Source organism: Perognathus longimembris, chromosome 23, assembly GCF_023159225.1.
Source record: "Perognathus longimembris pacificus isolate PPM17 chromosome 23, ASM2315922v1, whole genome shotgun sequence".
NCBI classification, from domain to species: domain Eukaryota; kingdom Metazoa; phylum Chordata; class Mammalia; order Rodentia; family Heteromyidae; genus Perognathus; species Perognathus longimembris.
In genome coordinates, this window is record NC_063183.1 from 30869545 (window position 1) to 30890868 (window position 21324).

The following is a 21324-nucleotide window of genomic DNA, read 5'->3' on the forward strand; positions in this document are numbered from 1 at the left end:
CCGCAGTGTGGCAGCCGCTGATTGGCTGCCTCGAGACGACGTCAGGAGGCGGGACCAGTTGGTAACTGCCGAGTGGTCCAGCGCGCGGGGCGGGGCTTAGACGGCGTCAGCGCGGAGCGTCGCTGGGCTAAACCTCGGGGTCTGGGGGCTGCGGCGTGGGGGGGTGGGGGGGTGGAGTGGCGGCTGGGCCGGGCCCTCTGCCCTGAGGGGAGTCCTGAGGGGGTGGCGGGAAGGGGAGCGCGGCGAGGCCCGAAGCGCGCCCCTTCTCTCTGAGCTTGTCTTGTGGGGTGGGGAGCCTAGCCGAGCCCCGGGGGTGGGGGGGGGGCGGGGGGGGGCGGCGTCGGAGCCTGAGGCAGTGAGGAGCGAAGTCAGGGCTGAGTGGGCGGGAGGGAGCTGGGGCTGAGGTGAGGCCCCCAAGTGGGAATGTCATTGGAGGCGGCGGAGGGGGGGGGGCGGGGGGAGGGCAGGGCGAGGGTGTGTGTGTGTATAATTTTTTTTTTGCCAGTCCTGGGGATTGAACTCAGAGCCTGAGCACTGTCCCTGGCTTCTTTTTGCTCAAGGCTAGCACTCTACCTCTTGAGCCACAGCGCCATTTCTGGCCTTTTCTGTGCATGTGGTGCTGAGGAATGGAACCCAGGGCTTCGTACATGCTAGACCAAGCACTCCACCAATAAGCCACATTCCCAGCCCCTTGAGAAAATTCTTTAAACCTTTACTGTTCTTTTTAGGGGGGGAGGATGTTGGTATTGGGGCTTGAACTCAAGACCTTGAGCTTTCACTTTGTCTCAAAGCTGGAGCTCTACCACTTGAGCCACACCTCCACTTCTGACTTTTTGCTGGCTATTAGGAGTTGAGAGTCTCTTGGATTTTTTTCCTACCCTTGCTAGCTCCGAACAGTGATCCTCAGATCTCAGCCTCCTGAGTAGCCAGGATCACAGACTTTGAGCCACTGATGCCTGGCTAAAATGGGTTTTTTAACTAGAAATGTCATTGGAGAATGAATGTGCCTAGACACTTGGTCAACTGAACAATACCTTCTTTTGAAACCCCTTGTACTTCAGTATTTGTTGAATAGTTCCTTAGATAGGGGCTTCCTAAGGATTCAAAGGCAGAGAGGATGGGGAAAAATGACAGCCCTCTACTCCTGGTGCAATTCTAAGAATGAAATAACCTTTGACTCTTTTGTTTTCCTACCAGATATGGATGCTTTTCAACAAGCAGGGCATTTGCCCCTGCCCAGAGGTGATGCCATTCGTTCGAAGCTTATCGATACTTTCTCTCTAATCGAGCATTTGCAAGGCTTGAGCCAAGCTGTGCCACGCCACACTCTTCGGGAGATACTTGGTCAGCAGCCTGTTCATTACACTAAGTTTAAGACATTCTCTGAAGAACAGAAGTCTTGGGGTGATTTGGTGGCTGTTTGGGAGGCTATGCCAAACCAATCCAGGGCTTTATCAGTAAAACGCTCTGAATCCAAGAAGTAGTCCCTTTTCAATCTATGGATATGATTTGAGCAAGTCTCATCTGACTTGAAAAAGTTTCTATCAAAGATTCTTAAAACTTGAAGATTGAGCCAGGTAGGTGCCTGGCTCACACCTGTAATCCTAGCTACTCGGGAGGCTGAGATCTGAGATTTGTGCTTTGAAGTCTGCCGGAGCAGGAAAGTCCATGAGCTTCTCACTACCCTCCCCCCCCCCCCAAGAAAAAGGGAAGTGGAGCTATTGCTCAAGTGGTAGAGCATTAGCTCTTAGCAAAAGAAAGTTGGGAAAGCAAAAGAAGCCCAGGCCCTGAATCCAAGCCCCAGGAGAGCCACCAAAAAAAAAAAAACCAAACACCTTTGAAGGTTGTGTATATTACCTCTCCAAAGTATAGCAGGATTCTTAGATACTGTGAGAAAGAAGCAGATAGAAGGCAAACCTTTGTTTTAGAGCAGCCATTATTTCTCCAGTATTCTTTTGTTTGGTTTTGTTTTTGTTGCCAGACCTGGGGCTTGAACTCAGGGCCTGAGCACTGTCCCTGGCTTCTTTTTGCTCAAGGCTAGCACTCTGCCACTTGAGCCACAGCGCCACTTCTGGCCTTTTCTATGTATGTGGTGCTGAGGGAATCGAACTTAGGGCTTCATGTGTACGAGTCGAGCACTTTACCACTAGGCCATATTTCCAGCCTCTCTCTCCAGTATTCTTGGCCTCAATTCTACTTGCTGTTCATAATACCCAAGTAACTTTTTTTTTTTTTTTTGCCAGTCCTGGGGCTTGAACTCAGGGCTTGGGCACTGTCCTGGAGCATTTGCTCAAGGCTGTGCCACTTCCGACTTCTTCTGTTTATGTGATACTAAGGAATCAAACCCAGGGCTTCATGCATGCTAGGCAAGCACTCTACCACCAAGCTGGTAACTTCATGTTGTTGTTTGTTTTTGTGCCAGTCTTGGGAGTGAGGCTTAAGCTTAGGGTCTGGCCACTGTCCCAGAGCTTTTTTTGCACAGGTCTAACGGTCCACTTAAGGCACAGCTCCACTGCCAGTTTTGGGGTGTTTAATTTGGGGCTGGCTCTGAAGCACAATCCTCAGATCTCAGCCTCCTGAACAGGTATGATTAGAAGCATTAGAACTTTTCTTTATGTTTGTCCACAATCCTCAACCTCTTTCATTTTTTCACAGCATTGGGGATTTAACAGGGCCTCAATGCTGTGCTCTACCTTTTGAGCCCCCACTCCCAAGTCCTTTTGCTTTTTGCTTTTCAGAGTCTCGAGTTAATTAGGCGAGCTTCATACTGTGATCCTCCCATCTCTGCCTACTAAGTAGCTAGGAATATAGGAGCACACTGACCCTGTCATTTTTTACAGATCCTTCCCTTCAAAAGAAACTTATGTTGGGAGACCAACACCAGCTTGTGCGCTTCTCCATAAAGCCTAGACATATAGGACATATTTCCCAAGCCCAGAGAATGTTGAGCAGGTTTCATGTGCGCTGTGGTAAGAAGCCGCCCCTTTCCTTATGGGCAGGATGGATTATTGAAAGTATCCTTTAATGTGTGTGTGTGTATATATATATATATTTCAGTGGGGGGATTTTACTGTTACCTTTCCACACATATTTACAGTGTATTCCAGTCAATCTTGACCTCTTTACCACTCTAGCTGCTTCCCTTCCCCACTTCTCAAAACAATGAACATCTCATTGCTCTGTTTCTCATCTCTATAAATAATCTATTTCAGGGGCTGGGAATGTGACTTACTGGTAGAGTGCTTGCCTACCATGCATGAGGCCCTGGGTTCAATTCCTTAGTACCACATAATCAAATAAAAAAATAAAATTAATTAAAAAATAAGAATCTATTTTGTTATGTCATTTTTATCCATGGCTGTCCATCTACCTATCGACTTATTTTTTCTTCCCCATATTCCCTTGTCTTTGAATTCTCACAGCTCATGTCCTTATTATATTACCTACCTACGTTAGAAAAAAAACCCTACTATTGGGCTGGCAATGTGGCTTAGTGGTAGAGTGCTGGCCTAGCATGCATGAAACCCTCAGTGCCAGAAGTGGCACTGTGGCTTAAGGGGTAGAGTACTAGCCTTGAGCAAAAAGAAGCCAGGGACAGTGCTCAGGCCCTGAGTCTCAGCCCCAGGTTTGGCAAAAAAAAAGAAAAAGAAAAAGAACCCTACTGTTTATGTTTCCTTAAGGAGAAAAAAACCAGGTACTTTCTTCACGAATTTCATGATTTTCACTATTTTTTTGAACACAATTGTACTGATGGTTGAAATAGGTAAGAACTGACATTGAGTGAGTGAAAGTGGAAGTGAATGGGAGATAGTTTTTCTGAATTGATCATTTTGTATTTTAAATATCATCTGAATTGTAATGGGGATAATTATAATGAGCCCTTTGGAGTAGGGTTTGTGCAACTGCTAAGATCTGTCTAGAAACATTTGGAAAGCTCCCCAGTACTATATAGTAGGTACTGAGTAGGCTGGGAATATGGGATAGTGGTAGAGTGCTTGCCTCAAATTGTACATGGATAAAAACAGAAATTAAAGTACACTCTATTCATTATCTTTAACATCCCAAACCTTTGGAACATCTCCAAGAATCCCTAGTGAACGGGGAACCAAGGCTGAGACTTGAAGGAACAAGATTTGAAGCCAACCTGGGCACAAAAGTCTGAGAGACTCCTTCTACAATTAGCCAACAAAATGCCAGACTGTAGACATAACTGTGGTTTGCTTATAAATAATCATTCTCCATCGTTCAGCTTCTCACTCCTTAAATTTTATTCCCCCTTTTCTCTGAACTCACAGAATTATTGGAATCTGCAAATACCAAACTGTGGCCATTAAAGCTGTCTTTGGAGGTGACATCTTGGTTTATCTTGTTTATTTTCATCGTGGAGATCCTTCTTACATGGCTTTCCAGCTTTTCCCTCTTCTGGAAGAATGGCTGGAATGTCTTTGACTTTTTTGTTACCATGTTGGTAAGGATAGATACCTTAAGGATTAATTAGGAGGGGTTAACTATGTCACTAAGTAGATAAAATAACAAGAAAAAAGAAACACATAGTGGTAGAGTGATTGCCTCATATACATGAAGCCCTGGGTTCGATTCCTTCGTACCATATATATAGAGAGAGAGAGAAAAAAAAAAAGCCAGAAGTGGTGCTGTAACTAAGTGGTACAGTGCTAGTAGCCTTGAGCAAAAAGAAGCCAGGGACAGTGCTCAGGCCCTGAGTTCAAGCCCCAGGACTGGGGAAGAAAAAAAAAACACGAGGGGCTGGGGATATGGCCTAGTGGCAAGAGCGCTTGCCTCATATACTTGAAGCCCTGGGTTCGATTCCCCAGCACCACATATACTGAAAATGGCCAGAAATGGCGCAGTGACTCAAGTGGCAGAGTGCTAGCCTTGAGCAAAAAGAAGCCAGGGACAGTGCTCAGGCCCTGAGTCCAAGGCCCAGAACTGGCAAAAAACAAAAAAACAAACACGAAACAAAAAAAAAACACAAAACATTTCCTAGTTTCCTTATGTGATTGTGTGTGTGTGTGCCTGTGCCTGTGCCTGTCCTGGGGGCTTGAACTCAAGTCCTGGGCACTGTCCCTCAGATGTTTTTGCTCAATGCACTACCACTTGAGCCACAGCTCCACTTCCATCTTCTCTTTTTCTTTTCTTTCTTTTTTTTTTTTTTACAAGTCCTGGGGCTTGAACTCAGGGCCTGGGCTCTGTCCCTGACCCTCTTTGTGTTCAAGGCTAGCACTCTACTTGAGACACAGGGCCATAGCGGGCTTTTTCTGTTTATGTGGTACTGAAGAATGGAACCCAGGGCTTCATGCATTGCTAGGCAAGCACTCTACTGCTAAGCCACATCCCCAGCCTTCCACTTCCATCTTTTTTGGTGATTAATTGGAGATGTGAGTCTTATGAGCTTTACTGTCCAGGCTGACTTAGAACCACAATCCTTCGAACCACGAATCCACAATCTCAGCCTCCTGAGTAGCTAGGATTACAGGTACGAGCCACCGGCACCTAGCCTTATTTGTTTTTGTTTCTGTTTTCTTTTTTTTCTACAACTGAAAGTCAGTAATTGCAGGATTTGGTGTTAAGAGCAAAGTAAAAATCTACCAGTTTAGCATGATTTAGTGTGACTCACTATCTCAAGCATTTTGCATGTCTTACCTAATTTGTATTCCACAACATCTCAGTGAAATAAGTACTAGTTTCACCCCCTTTTTATATCTAGATATGTCGAAAATGTAGTTTAACTTCAATCTGTATGTTTCCCTACAGTCCTTGCTTCCTGAAATTGTGGTGTTGTCAGGAGTTTCAGGCCAGTCTGTGTGGCTCCAGTTGTTGAGGATCTTCCGAGTGTTGAGGTCTCTCAAACTCTTTGCACGATTTCGTCAGATCCGAGTTATTATTTTGGCCCTCGTCAGGGCCCTTAAGGTGATTTCACTATTACAGCTAAAGCAAGGGGACCAGGTACATAAGTATGTTAGGGGGTTAACATTTAACATAAAACTAGTTTGTGCCGCTCATGGAAAGCCAAAGGTCCCGTGCAATATTAAATGAGAAGGGTTGGGGATAAACTCTTTGTGTATGTGACTCCTGGGCTTGAACTCAGGGTCTGGGTGCTGTCCCTGAGCTCTTTTGCTCAGGGCTAGTATTCTACCACTTGAGCTACAGCTTCACTTATGTTTCCTGGTGGTTAATTGGAGAAAGAGTCTCATGGACTTTTCCTGCCTGGACTGGATTTGAACCACGATCCTCAGATCTCAGCCTCCTGGGTAGCTGGGATGACAGGCAGGAGCCACCCGTGCCTGGCTACTTCTGTGGTTTAAAAATGACCAGGCTCCCAAGTGGAAATCAGCGTGTAATGCCACACGGCCAAATGGGCTTAACTGGGCTGTTGGTGGAAATCAGCCTAGTGTGGCCCACCTCTGACTTGAGTTATATCCTATAGAGCATGACCTTCCTCTTGATGTTGATGCTCATCTTCTTCTACATTTTTGCTGTGACTGGTGTCTATTTCTTTGAAGAATACAGCCGTTCAACTCGTGAGGACCTAGAGTACAACATGTACTTCTCGTAAGCTTGGCTGGGGAATCCTAGATAAAGCGTGGGTGAGGGGAGATAATTTGGGTTACACACTGTACTGAGAAGGATAGTCTAGTGGGGATGGGAACCTTTTTTCTGCCAAAGGGCATTTGGATGTTTATAACATCACTCTCGGGCCATACAAAATTGTCAACATAGGCAGATAGGCCACAGACAGCCGATAAGAGGCATACATATCTTTCCTATCATCTACCAAATTTCTTGCCATGTTCCCGGCAACTGGATTGTAAAAAAAAACAGGAGTAGAACACAAAAAGGAGACAGAGAAAAGAACAATAATTAGTATTACTCTGATCTTGAGAGTAGTTCAGCTAGTTGTTTTTTGGAGGGAATTTACAAACTCAAACATTTTCTCATCAATCATCTTTAAATGCAGTATACTTTACTAGTTAACCCCTGATTTATATGAGTCAATTCTTCTCCCTCCTCCTCCTCCTCCTCCTCCTCCTCCTCCTCCTCCTCCTCCTCCTCCTCCTCTTTCTCCTCCTATTCTTCCTCCCCCTCCCCCTCCTTCTCCTTCTTCTTCTTTGTCTTCTTTTTTTTTTTATGCCATCCTCAGGCTTGAACTGTCATCTTGGGCACTACCCCTGAGTTTCTTTTGCTCAAGGCGAGTGCTCTACCACTTGAGCCACAATGCTACTTCCAGCTTTTCTGAGTAGTTTTTTGGAGCTAAGAGTCTCATGGACTTTTCTGCCCAGCCTGGCTTTGAACCTGGATCCTCAGATCCCAGCCTCCTGAGTAGCTGGGATTACAGGTGTAAGCTACTGGCACCCAGCTCCCTTGCTAGTCTTAAACCATTGTCTTACTAATCTTTGTCTCTCAAGTAGCTAGTATTATAAGCATAAACCACTGTGCCCAGTGTATTAATTATTATCATTATTAATGTTTTTTATAGTACTGACATTTAAACTCAGGGCATTATGCTCTCCCCACCCCCCCACCCCCGCCCTAGTCCTGGGGCTTGAACTTAGGGCCTGGGTACTGTCCCTGAGTTTCTTTTTGCTCAAGGCTAGCACTGTACCTCTTAAGCCAGAGCTCCACTTCCGGCTTTTTTTTGTTTATGTGGTATTGAGGAATTGAACCCAGGGCTTCATGCATGCTATGCAAGCACTCTACCACTAAGCCATGTTCCCATCTGGGCATTATGCTTTCTAAACGGGTACTCTACCACTTAAGCCATGCCTCCCGCCTCTCATTCAGCATATTAAAATTCAGTCAAGGGCTGGGAATATGGCCTAGTGGCAAGAGTGCTTGTCTTATATACATAAAGCCCTGGGTTTGATTCCTTAGCACCCCATATATAGAGAAGGGCTGTGCTGTGGCTCAAGAGGTAGAGTGCTAGCCTTGAGCAGAGTGCTAGCCTTGAGCAAAAAAAGAAGCCAGGGACGGTGCTCAGGACCTGAGTCCAAGCCCCAGGACTGGCAAAAAACAAAATAAAATTCAGTCAAGCCGGGTGCCAGTGGCTCACGCTTATAATCCTAGCTACTCAGTAGGCTTGATCTGAGGATCAGGGTTCGAAGGCAGCTGGGGCAGAAAAGTCCCTGTGAGACTCTTATTTCCAATTAACCATCCGAAAAAAACAGAAGTGGTGCTGTGGTTCAGAGTGGTAGGGCACTAGCCTTGAGCTGAAGAGCTCAGGGATAGTGCCCAGGCCCAGAGTTCAAGCCCCACAAGGGACAAAAAAAAAGTCAATATATGTATACACACACACACACACACACACACACACACACACACACATATATATTTACTGAGTACTTACTAGGTCCCAGGACTAATGAAATAATAATAGGTATTCATAGGTTATTCTTGATAAAGGAAAACTTAAAAACAAGTTTTACTTAAGAATGATTCACTAAAAAAATTTTGAAGAAGCCAAAATCAGGAAAAAAAAAAAACACAAAGAAATACTCTCGGGTTGCTTGGAAAATAAGAATTGATAGTTTTTCTGAGGCATTTAGATCTCTGCTTCTATCTGCTCATACACTTTTTTCTTTAGAGACCTGCCAAATTCCGTAGTGACAGTGTTCATTCTCTTCACCTTGGATCATTGGTATGCAGTTCTTCAGGATATCTGGAAGGTTCCTCAATCCAGCCGCCTCATCAGCAGCATCTATGTCATCCTTTGGCTGTTGCTTGGCTCCATTATATTTCGAAATATCATAGTGGCCATGATGGGTAAGAGGACAGAAGGTGCAACTTGCTTTCAGGGATAGCTGGGAAATGTATTGGGCAGCTGGAACTGGTAGATTATTGGTGGAGAATCCAGTGTAGCAGAAGGCTTGAATGTTGGGATGGATATTTCACTTGGTTTTCCTCCACCCGAGCTTTCTTCCTAGGTCACCACCATCTCCCAACTTTTAATGGCCCTTTTGGGCAGTTACTAACTTCCAGAATATCCGGAATGAACTGAATGAGGAGATGACTCATCTGGAGGTTCAGCACAAAGCTGACATATTCAAGCGTCAAATTATCCAGAGGTCTGCTTCCATGTGTTTAAGCCTAATCCTGTTTTTCAAGGGATTTCTGACCTTAATACTCCATTTCTAAACTTTGATCTTATGACCTTACTTTTTTCCATCTACTATGGGGGCTATATTCCTTTTCACCTATTCACTTCCATTTATTTCTCCCATTCATTCTTCTTCACTTGATGATCTGAATACTTTTGTTTTCCTCTGCTTTTTGTGCTTATGCTTAAGTATAGCTTTCTTTACTCTTCCTTTGTTCCAATTGTTTTCTTTGTTAACAGGCGACAAAGGCAACCCTCGAAATCAGAGATATCAAGCCATACCAAAGTGGGTAGCAGGTAGGAGTGTACATACGAACTGAGATGGAAACACAGAAAGAGGAGAAGGCAGAAATCTTTAAAGATGAAGATTGGCTTTAAGAGAGAATCTTATCAATTCAGTGACGATTTTTTTTGTAATCAGTCAGTGGTGGCCCCAAGATTATATGTCTATGTCATTTCTTTTGAATCTATGCATGTATCTTAGTTGGAATAAGAGCCTTTGCAGATATGAGTCATTATGATCTCGAGATCAGATCATCCTAGATTATTCAAGGAAGCTCTAAATTCAATAATAATAGTAACAAGAATCTTTATAAGGTACTGAATGGAATACACAGGAACAATACACTTATTTATTAAAATACACTTGTTTATATTTACTTATTTATGTTGTGCCAGTCCTGGGGCTTGAACTCAGGGTCTGGGCACTTTCTCTGAGCATCGTCTTTTGTTCAAGGCTAGCAATCTACCTCATGAGCTACAGACCCACTTCCAGATTTCTTTGTGTGTGAGTTTTTTTTAGTAGTTTATTAGAGATATGAGTCTCACTGGCTTTTCTGCCCAGGTTGGCTTCAATCCATGATCCTCAGAACTCAGCTTCCTGAGTAAGCTAGGATTACAGGCATGAGCCACCAGCGCCAGGCAGGCTTATTTATTTCTTGACAGGGTCTTCCTTGTACAGCCAAGGTTAATCTTAAACTCACCATCAGTCTGCTCCAGTCTCCTGAGTGCTGGGATTACATAGTGTGACAACACATCTGGCTTAGGAGAGAGTGATGTAGAGATGGAGACAGATATTAAAATAATGAAATCACAAGCCAAAGGAGTTGAGGAATGTTTGCAGCTACCAGAAGGTACAAGAGGCAAGGAACCATATATCCTAAAGCCTTGTAGAGATCAAGAACCCTTTTTCTGCCAAGGGCCATTTGGTTATTTATGACATCTTTTGGAGCCACATAAAATTATCAATTCAGACAGATGGACTCCAGGGCAGCCAGTGAGAGCTAACAGGAAACCTATGGCTGGTTGTTGGTGGCTCACACCTGTTATCCTCAAGAGGTTGAAGTCTGAGGATCAAGGTTCAAAGCCATCCTGGGTAGGAAAACCCATAAGACTCTGATCTCCAATTAACTATCAAAAATTAGGACAAGGAGCTGTGGCTCAAAGTGGTAGAGAACTAGCCTTGAGCACAAAAGCTCAGTAACAGTGCCCAGAACTTGAGTTTAAGCCCCAGGAACGGCTGAACAAAAAGCATATGTGTCTGTCCTGTCATATACCAAGAGATTTTTTTATGGTTTATATGTAGAGATTTTGCATGCTTTATATGTAGAGATGATGTGGTCACACCAACATTTTAGTTTCTGACTTCTGGCCTCCAAAATTATGAAAAAGTACATTGTTTTGTTTGCTCAAGGCTGAGGATTGAACTCAGGGCCTAGCATGTGCTAGGCAAGTGCTGTACCATTTAAGCTATATAGCCAGCCCCATTTTTTTTGTTTCAAGTAACAAAATTTATGGTAATTTTCTACAGTAGCTACAGGAAACATTTACAGATATTCAATGAAATTGATCTAGACTCTAAATGTTTAGCAATGAATAAGAGAACAGGAAGAGAAATAAAGTATTCAGCCATTTTTCTGATACAGGCATTTTAAACTTAGGGCCTCATGCTTGCTAGATAGACATTCTTCCTGTTTAAGCCAGCCTCCAGACCCAAATTTCTCCTATAATATGCAGACAAACTAGTCAACAAAAGATATCAGAGGATGAATCAGAATCTTCTTCAGAAGAGTCTAAACTCAGTGCTGCTGAAGATGTCGAAGATTCCCCATCAAAAACAAAGGAATTCCCAGATAAAGAAAAAGCAGGCCCATCTTCCTCTTCATCATCCAACGGTCAACCTTCAAAATCCAAAAATGTTGATAATACCGGTGAGGAAAAAGGTTTCTCCCATTTGAATTCAAACAGCTAGGACTGGATGTGTAGCTCACTTGGTAGAGTGGCTTGCCTAATTCGCACAAGGCCCTGAATTCAAATCCCAGTATTGAAAAAAGCTCCTCTATGAGACATCTCAATCTTTTTTTTTTTTTTTCAGGCTTGGAGCTTGAACTCAGGGCCTGAGCCTCTCTGTCTCAAGGCTAGTGCTCTACCACTTGAGCCACAACAACACTTCGGGCTTTTTCTGTTTATGTGGTACTTAGGAATCTAACCCAGGGCTTCATGCATTGCTAGGCAAGCACTCTACCACTAAGCCACATCCTCAGCCCTCATTCTTGGTTTTCCTTTTTTCCTTTTTTCCTTTTTTTTCTTCCTTCCTTCCTTCCTTCCTTCCTTCTTTCTGGTACCAATTTGAAGTAAGGGCTTCATACTTACTTGGCTGATGCTCTATACCAATTGAGCCATACCTCCAGATTGGCTAGATAAATGTTTTTTGTTTTGTTTTGTTTTTTGTTGGTCATGGGGCTTGAACTCAGGATATGGGCACTGTCCCTGAGCTGCTTTTGCTCAAGGCTAGCACTCTACCTCTTGACCCACAGCACCACTTCTGGCTTTTTCTGTGTATGTGGTGCTGAGGAATCAAACCCAGGGCTTCCTGCATGCTAGGCGAGCACTCTACCACTAAGCAACATTCCCAGCCCTAGATAAATGTTTTTTATTTATTTGTTTTTGTTTTTGTTGCCAGTCCTGGGGGCTGGATTTAGGGCCTGATCACTGTCCCTGGCTTTTTTTTTTCTTTTTTGGGGGGCCAGTCCTGGTCCTTGGACTCAGGGGCTGAGCACTGTCCCTGGCTTCTTTTTGCTCAAGGCTAGCACTCTGCCACTTGAGCCACAGCACCACTTCTGGCCGTTTTCTGTGTATGCGGTGCTGGGAAATCGATCCCAGGGCTTCATGTATATGAGGCAAGCACTCTTGCCTCTAGGCCATATTCCCAGCCCTCTAGCTTCTTTTGCTCAAGGCTAGCACTCTACCTCTTGAGCCACAGCGCCACTTCCGGCTTTTTTCTATATATGTGGTGCTGAGGAATTGAACCCGGGGCTTCATGTACATGAGGAGAGCACTTTACCACTAGGCCATATTCCCAGCCCCTAGATAAATGTTTGTTTGTTTGTTTGTTTTTGGCCAGTCCTGGGGCTAGGACTCAGGGCCTGAGCACTGTCCCTGGCTTCTTGCTCAAGGCTAGCATTCTGCCACCTGAGCCACAGCGCCGCTTCTGGGCATTTTCTGTATATATGGTGCTGGGGAATCGAACCCAGGGCCTCATGTGTACGAGGCAAGCACTCTTGCCACTAGGCCATATCCCCAGCCCCTAGATAAATGTTTTTAAGAAACATTTTTTCCCTACAGATAAGTTGGACTGGGAGACTCTTGTGCATGAGAATCTGCATGGGCTAATGGAAATGGATCAGGATGACCGTGTAGTCTGGCCTAGAGATTCTCTGTTTCGATATTTTGAGTTGCTGGAAATGCTTCAGTATAATCTAGAGGAGCGCAAGAAGTTGCAGGATTTTGCAGGTGTGTATTTAGGGCAGTCATGGTGACCAGAAGTTAAATACATGAGAGTAACACATACAACTGGGGAGGAAATGGCTGTTCACTATTTTTTATTTTTAGTTTTGTAGGTCCTGGAGCTTGAATTTAGGGCCTAGGTGCTGACCCTGATCCTCTTTTTGCTCATAGCTAGCACTCTACCATTTGAGCCACAGTGCCACTTCCCGCTTTTTCTGAGTAGTTTCTTGGAGATAAGAATCTCATGGACTTTCCTGCCCAGGTTAGCTTTGAATTGTGATCCATGGGAATCTGAGGATGCTGAGGTCTAATAAAGAGAATTGATCCTCAGATCTCAGCCTCCTGAGTAGCTAGGATTAGTATTAGAGGCATGAGCCACCAGCACCCAGATCTGTTCACTGCTTTTGTTTTTTTGTTTTGTTTTGTTTTGGCCAGTCCTGGGCCTTGAACTCAGGGCCTGAGCACTGTCCCTGGCTTCCTTTTGCTCAAGGCCAGCACTCTACCACTTGAGCCACAGCGCCACTTCTGGCTTTTCCTGTGTATGTATGTGGTCCTGAGGAATTGAACCCAAGGCTTGGTACATGCTAGGCAGGCACTCTACCACAAGTCCAAGCTCCTGACCCTCCTGTTCACTATTCTTGACCTTAAGAATTCAGCCTTGCCAGGTGCCAGTGGCTCACACCTACCTATAAGCCTAGCTACTCAGGAGGGTGAGATCTGAAGATCGAGGTTCATAGCCAGCCCAGGTAGGAAAGTTCATGAGACTCTTATCTCCAATTAACCACCAGAAAACTGTAGTGGCACTGTGGCTCAAAGTGGTGGAGCACTAGCCTTGAGCTGAAGAGCTCAGGGACAGCCCCCAGGCACAGAGTTCAAGCCCCAGGACTAACAAAAGAAAAGAAAGAAAGAAAAAGAATTCAGACCCATCCTACAAAGGACATATTTTCGTGTTGTTCACATTCTGAGTACATGTTCCCGTTTCCTCTCTGTAAAAACCCAGAAACTTGGTTTGTCCAGCAGGGGACGCCCAACTCCTATGATGAGAGCTTATTTCTCAAGAGGATAGTGTCCAATTGCTGGGAATTAGGACAATGTGGGCTCAATTTGGACAGCTCAGTCCATATTATACATGTTCCTTCTCTTTAAAAGCTGTATTTCATACCTGAGCAGCAGGGCCCAGGCTCATGTTGGATAACTATGATTTGAAAAGCTCACAATAGCCCATGGCCTCAGCATTCAAAAAAGAGATTTAGGCATCCTCTTCCAAAGATAAGTCAGTTTAAGCAGAGAATTGTGTGATTTAAACTTTCTGCCTAAAATTATTTCCCCTACATTTCACCACTTGGAGAGTAATAGGAATTAATTAAAATTTCCTCTGTGGTAGGTACTGGTGGCTCATGCCTGTATCCCCAGCTACTCAGGAGGCTGAGATCTGAGGATTGCAGTTCGAAGCCTGCCTGGGCAGGAAAGTCTATGAGACTCATATTTCCAATTAATCACCAAAAGCTAAAAGTAGAGCTGTGGCTCAAGTGTTAGAGTGCTAGCTAGTCTTGAGCAAAAGAGCTTAGTGACAGTGCCTAGGCCCCGAGTTCAAGCCCCATGACTGAAGGAAATCCTGCTGTTACTATTCATGTTCAGTCTCTAGAAAGAACAGGTTGCAAGACAATAGAAAGTTGATGATGGCTTTAAATTTATTTATTTATTTATTTATTTATTTATTTATTTATTTATTTATTTTTGCCAGTCCTGGGCCTTGGACTCAGGGCCTGAGCACTGTCCCTGGCTTCTTTTTGCTCAAGGCTAGCACTCTACCACTTGAGCCACAGCGCCACTTCTGGCTTTTTCTGTTTATGTGGTGCTGAGGAATCAAACCCAGGGCTTCATGCATGCTAGATAAGCACTCTACCACTAGGCCACATTCCCAACCCCTACAGTATGCTTTGAGTAAGATAACTCCCCTCTGTTATATTCCCCTCACCTCCTCTCTCCCCTTAAAAACAATTATTTGTTGAGTTTCTTTTTATGCTGTGTCCATACATGATGAAAATGGCTTCTTTATTCTTGATTAAGTTGTGGCAAAGAGAACATGGCTTAATTTAGAGTAAATATTAGTCAAGATTTGTGTGGGAAGCTGAACCCAGAAAAGCACAGATATTTGTATGTCTTCAGCAGATATTTGTATGTCTCAAATATTCTTAACTGTTTAGCCTCACAGTCTGTTTCTTTACAGTGCAGGCACTAATGAACTTTGAAGACAGGTAGACCTTACATGAATGACTTCCATGTCTCTGGGCCCAGCGTAAGATATGAAGGGAATAGTTGGAATCCACAACATAAATGTCTAATAAATATGTTAACAAATTCTGCTGGTAAGTAAGTAACTGTATTTCTGAGACATAGACGATACCATAAGGTATGAGGTCGGTCAAAAGTTAGTTCAGGGCCGGGGATATAGCCTAGTGGCAAGAATGCCTGCCTCGGATACACGAGGCCCTAGGTTCGATTCCCCAGCACCACATATACAGAAAACGGCCAGAAGCGGCGCTGTGGCTCAAGTGGCAGAGTGCTAGCCTTGAGCGGGAAGAAGCCAGGGACAGTGCTCAGGCCCTGAGTCCAAGGCCCAGGACTGGCCAAAAAAAAAAAAAAAAGTTAGTTCAGTTGCCAGTAGAGCTTGGAAGCAAGGCTCTTTGTCTTTTCACTCCATTTACAGTTCCTGAGTTTAACTCTTTGACTTTATAATTTTAGCCTTTTTTTTTTCTGGTTGGTCATGGGGCTTGAATGCAGGGCCTATCTGATCAAGGCTAATGTTCTTTGAGCCACGGTGCCGCTTCCAGTTTTCTGGTGGTTGATTGGAAATAAGAGTCTCAAAGGCTTTGAACCATGATCCTCAGATCTCAGTAGCATGAGCTACCAGCGCCCAACTTTTGTGTGTGTGTGCTCGTACTAGGGCTTGAACTCGGGGTCTGGGTGCTGTCCCTTAACCGTTTCTGTTCAGCACTGACACTCTTCCACTTCTGGCTTCTTAGTGGTTTATTGGAGATAATAATATCACCGTCTTTTGTGCTCAAGCTGGCTCAGAACTGCGAAGATCAGATCTCAGCCTCCTGAGTGGCCAGGATTACAGGTGTGAGTCACCAGTGCCCAGTTCTGCTGGTTATTTTTGACATAGAATCTTGCTTCCTGCCTAGGCATATGCCTGTGTGCAATTCTCCTAGTAGTGAGGCTAGTTTCCAGTAGTTGGGATAACATTCAGCTCTTCATTGAGAAGGGTTCTCATGAATGTTTTTACTTGGGCTGACCTTGAACAATGACCCCAACGGTTTGAGCCTCCCAACTATCTAGGATTATAGGAATGAACTACTGCCATCCAGTTTGTGATGGATTATTGTGCTGGTTATTTTTGAGATAGGGTCTTTTTTTTTTTTTTTTGCCAGTCCTGGGGCATGAACTCTGCCTGAGTACCTCCCTGGCTTCCTTTTTGCTCAAAGCTAGCACTCTACCACTTGAGCCACAGCGCCACTTCTGGCTTTTTCTGTTTATATGGTGTGGAGGAATGAACCCAGGGCTTCATGTATGGGAGGCAAGCACTCTTGACACTAGGCCATATTCCCAGCCGTGTGTGTGTGTGTGTGTGTGTGTGTGTGTGTGTGTGTGTGTGTGTATTTTGTTTTGTTTTTCTGGTCCTGGGGCTTGAACAAGCTGGGGCACAAGCTTCTTTTTTGCTCAAGGCTAGCATTGTACCACTTCAGCCACAGTACCACTTTGGCTTATTTTTCTGTTTATGTGGTACTGAGGAATCAAACCCAGGGCTTCATGCGTGCTAGGTGAGCACTCTACCCACCATTGGGCCACATTCCCAGCCCCGAGACCTTGTCTTGTACTGGTTATTTTTCAGTCACAGCAGGTGCTCCACCATTCAATCCACACCCCTTGTGCTAATTATTTTTGAGATAGAGTCTTGCTTTTTGGCCTGGGCTAGCCTAGACCTTGATTCTCCTATTTATGCTTTCTACCATAGCCTGAATGACAGGCTGACACTACTATTACAAAGTGTTTATTGGCTGAGATAGTGTCTTGCAAACTTTTTGGGAGGGCCTGGGCTGGCCTGGAATAACAGTCCTCCTGATCTTTCTCTCTGGATTTCAGATGTGAGCCACTGTTCCTGGCTCTGCCATTACTTTTTGAGTGCTTGATATGTACAGAGATAGTTTATATATTGCATGCATGTACACATGACATAAGTATAGTCTGTATCTATGGAGAATTATACATTACATAAAATTACTTTTTTTGTAATCAGAAAATTGAGACTTAAAAATGCTAATCAAGGGCTGGGATGTAGCTCAGTGGCAAAGTGCTTGCCTAGCAAGTGCATCGTCCTGGGTTTGATCCACAGTATCAAAAAAAAAAAAAATGTTAGGGCTGGGGATATAGCCTAGTGGCAAGAGTGCCTGCCTCGGATACACGAGGCCCTAGGTTCGATTCCCCAGCACCACATATACAGAAAACGGCCAGAAGCGGCGCTGTGGCTCAAGTGGCAGAGTGCTAGCCTTGAGCGGGAAGAAGCCAGGGACAGTGCTCAGGCCCTGAGTCCAAGGCCCAGGACTGGCACAAAAAAAAAAAAACAAAAATGTTAATCAAGTTATTTTCCCAAGGGCACATACCAAGTAAGAAGAAAAGCTCAGATTTTAAGATTCTGTCTGAGCACTGCTGGCTCACACCTGTAATCCTATCTACTCAGAAACTTGGGATCACAGTTCTAAGCCAGCCTGGACATGAAAGTCCCCAAACTCACCTCTAATTAACCACTCCAAAAAGCCCAAAGTGGGGCTGTGGCTCAAATGGTAGAGCACTAGCTTTGAGCAGAAGAAGCCCAGAGTTAAAACCCCCAGGACTGGCACACACAAAAAAAGAATTCCAAGATTCTAATACAGGTTAAAGGATCAGAGTTGAGAAAAATTAAACTATTTAAACAATAAAATAACTTATTCCACCTGTTATTTGTTTTTGTTTTGTTTTGGGGTTTCTTGAGATGATAATAATGATAGTTGTACAATGTAATGGCTATATTAAAGCATACTGAATTGTTTTGAAATGTTGAGCTTTTTATTATGTAAATGAAGCATGTAAAGATTATCTAAAAATCAAGAAGCAACATTACATATCAAGAAAATCATTCTGGGGGCTGGGGATATAGCCTAGTGGCAAGAGTGCCTGCCTCGGATACACGAGGCCCTAGGTTCGATTCCCCAGCACCACATATACAGAAAACGGCCAGAAGCGGCGCTGTGGCTCAAGTGGCAGAGTGCTAGCCTTGAGCGGGAAGAAGCCAGGGACAGTGCTCAGGCCCTGAGTCCAAGGCCCAGGACTGGCCAAAAAAAAAAAAAAAAAAGAAAATCATTCTGGGCTGGCAGTATGGCCTAGTGACAAGAGTACTTGCCTAACATGCACGAAGCCCTGGGTTCGATTCCTCAGTACCACATATACAGAAAAAGCCAGAAGTGGTGCTGTGGTTCAAGTGGTAGAGTGCTAGCCCTGAGCAAAAAGAAGCCAGGGACAGTGCTCAGGCCCTGAGTCCAAGCCCCAGGACTGGAATAAAAAAAAAGAAAGAAAGAAAGAAAGAGAGAGAGAGAGAAAGAAAGAAAGAAAGAAAGAAAGAAAGAAAGAAAGAAAGAAAGAAAGAAAGAAAGGAAGGAAGGAAGAAAGAAAGACAATCATTTTTCATAATTGAGGAATAAAGAAAAAAATTATAAATGAAAATCAATCCGAACTGTGTGCTCATGGCCCACGCCTATAATCCTAGCTACTCAGGACGCTGTGATCTGAGGATCCCAATTCAAAGCCAGCCCAGGAAGGAAGGTTCATGAGACTCTTATCTCCAATTAACCACCAAAAAGCCAAAACTAGAGCTATGGCTCAAATGGTAGAGTGTTAGCCTTGAGTAAAAAAGTTCAGGGACATTGCCCCAGGCTCTGAATTCCAGCCCCAAGACCAGCACAAGAAAATAAAATCTGCATAAAATTGTATTAGAGGTCTCCCTATCAAAAGAGGACAAAGGGAGACATGGAGAATAACTGGGAATGAGATTGATTGGAATATACTGTAAACATGGGTGGAAATGTAACAACAAAATCCCCATCTGTATATCTAATGTAAGCTAAAAGAAAAAGTTTCCCTATCATAAGAAATATTGCATATATATTTAGAAAAGTGAACTAAAATATAAATATAATAAATATATAAATTGAATGCAGATAGATATTTTGGGGGGGTCATGGTACTTGAACTCAGAGCCTGAGCACTGTCCCTGAGTTCTTTTGCTCAAGGCTAGCACTCTACCACTGTTGGGGTTCTGGACCCCCTTTCTCCCCCCACGGGGAGAATGGTAACCACAAACTCTATGAAAGAGCACCCAGCCTGGCCCTCCGCCAGCGGAAGGCCAAAGGCGTGCTCACATGGGCAAACGCTAAGTAGAGGACGGGTTGCTGAAGCTTCCCCTCCCCCCAGTTCCCCCCACATGTTACCGAGGGCGGAGGCGAAAGGAAGGCATCAGGGACACGCTGCGGTGGTGGAATGCGTCTCAAAGACTTTAATATGGAAGGGCACTTATATAGAAGTAGTGGCGGGAAAGAAAGGGGGCTGGCCAAAGGGTCAGTCATAGGCTAGGGGTCACGTTCATCAAGTGACATCACAAAACTTCCCTTTGTGGGCGGGACAACCCCATCATGGTGGCACGCACGTGTTCACCTCCCAAGGGGTAGAGGTCAAAAGGTGGGAGGGGCTTCTATTGTCCCAAGGCTGGTGGAAGGGCAGTCTTTCCCAGGCCATAATAATCCCCAACATACCACTATGAGGCATACTCTATTTCTGGTGTTGTGGTGGTTAATTGGAGTAAGAGTCTCAGACTTTCCTGTCCCCACCTGGCTACAAACTGGGATCCTCAGATCTCAGTCTCCTGAGTAGTAGGATTATAGGCCTGAGCCACCAATGCCTGGCCTAAAAATATTGTTTCTTAAGCATAACTGTACAGCTAGAGTTAGGAATAGCAAAATTACAACCTTATTTATTTTTGTTTTGTTTTTTTGGCCAGTCCTGGGTTTGGACTCAGGGCCTGAGCACTGTCCCTGGCTTGTTTTTGCTCAAGGCTAGCACTTTGCCACTTGAGCCACAGCGCCACTTCTGGCCATTTTCTGTATATGTGGTGCTGGAATTGAACCTAGGATCTCTATACGAGGCGAGCACTCTTGCCACTAGGCCATATCCCCAGCCCAACCTTATTTATTTTTAAGACATGGTCTAGTAATGATGACCCAGTCTTGTCTCAAACTCCTAATCTTCCTGCTTCTGCCTCCTTAACTCCTTGCATTACAGGTGTATACCACATACTTGACTCTATGCTAGGCAAGTACTCTAACACTGAACTATGTATCCCTAGATCTTGCATTCAGTACTTGAAATGCATTTTTGGTTTTTGTTGGTGGTAGTAGTCATAGGGCTTGAACTCAGGGCCTGGGGACCATCCCTGAGCTTTTCTGGGCAAAGCTAGCACGCTATTACTTTGAGCCACAGTGCCACTTTCCATTTTCTGATGGTTAATTGGAGATAAGAGTCTCACAGACTTTTCTGCCTGGGCTGACTTTGAACTGTGATCCTCAGATCTCAGCCTCCTAAGTAACTAAGATTATAAGCCTGAGCCACCAGCACCTGGCTGCATTTTCTTTTTTAGTAGTACTGGGGTTTGAACTCAGAGTCTTACACTTGTATAACTTGAGCCACAACCCCATCTCTCTTTGTTTTTGTTTTTTTCGGGTAGGGTCTTGTTTTTTGCCTGGGACTGGTCTCAAATCGTAGTCTTCCTATCTCCTCTACCTCCCTGAGTAGCTGGTATTACAGGCATTTACATCACATCTTGCCAGCTCAGAATTTTCTATAGGGCTTTTACCTAGATTAAATATACAGAAAGAGACAAAGGGAAACCCTAAACATCTGAATGGCCAAATAAGCAAATCACATCTCGGGGTCTGTTTTCCTTATCTCTAAATTGATAGGTTTGGTCTATGTGATCTCTGAGGCCCTGCCGAGTTCTTAGCATTTGCCAGTTCTAGGTAGTAAAAGCAACTCTCCTGTTCCTAAATGTTTTGTCCTTAGACCAAACCTCCCTTCATTTCTCTGTTTGCACTTGATTCTCCCATTTCTTTCCCTCAAGTCCCCATTTTTCCTATTTATCTCAAATCGACTTGCTTCTTAGGCTCCTTTGTACCTTTTATTTTCTTATTAATGATTAGTTAATTACTTTTTGTGGTGCTTGGGTTCAAACCCCTGGTCTTGTACATGCTAGGCAAGCTCTCTTCCACTGAGCTACATCCCCAGCCTACTGCTGTTTGTTTCCTTGCATGCAGTTTTCTGCACCCCCAAATTATGCCTTG

The 21324-nt window shown here is 44.3% G+C and overlaps 1 protein-coding gene across 2 annotated transcripts; it reads left to right on the forward strand.

Moving 5' to 3' along the window:
- Positions 1-89: 89 nt before the first annotated feature.
- Positions 90-9186, forward strand: Catsper2 (cation channel sperm associated 2). Of its 2 annotated transcripts, XM_048332954.1 has the most exons (9): positions 90-139; positions 1198-1344; positions 2841-3014; positions 3695-3763; positions 4296-4468; positions 5773-5928; positions 6446-6570; positions 8600-8778; positions 8981-9186. In XM_048332954.1, the coding sequence occupies exons 2-9, from the start codon at positions 1200-1202 to the stop codon at positions 9148-9150; spliced, it is 1191 nt and encodes a 396-aa protein (XP_048188911.1). In that variant the 5' UTR covers positions 90-139; positions 1198-1199; the 3' UTR covers positions 9151-9186. The 2 variants fall into 2 exon arrangements, with proteins under 2 accessions (XP_048188911.1, XP_048188910.1); XM_048332953.1 differs by lacking the exon at positions 90-139 and having other exon boundaries at positions 955-1344.
- The last annotated feature ends 12138 nt before the right edge of the window (positions 9187-21324 follow it).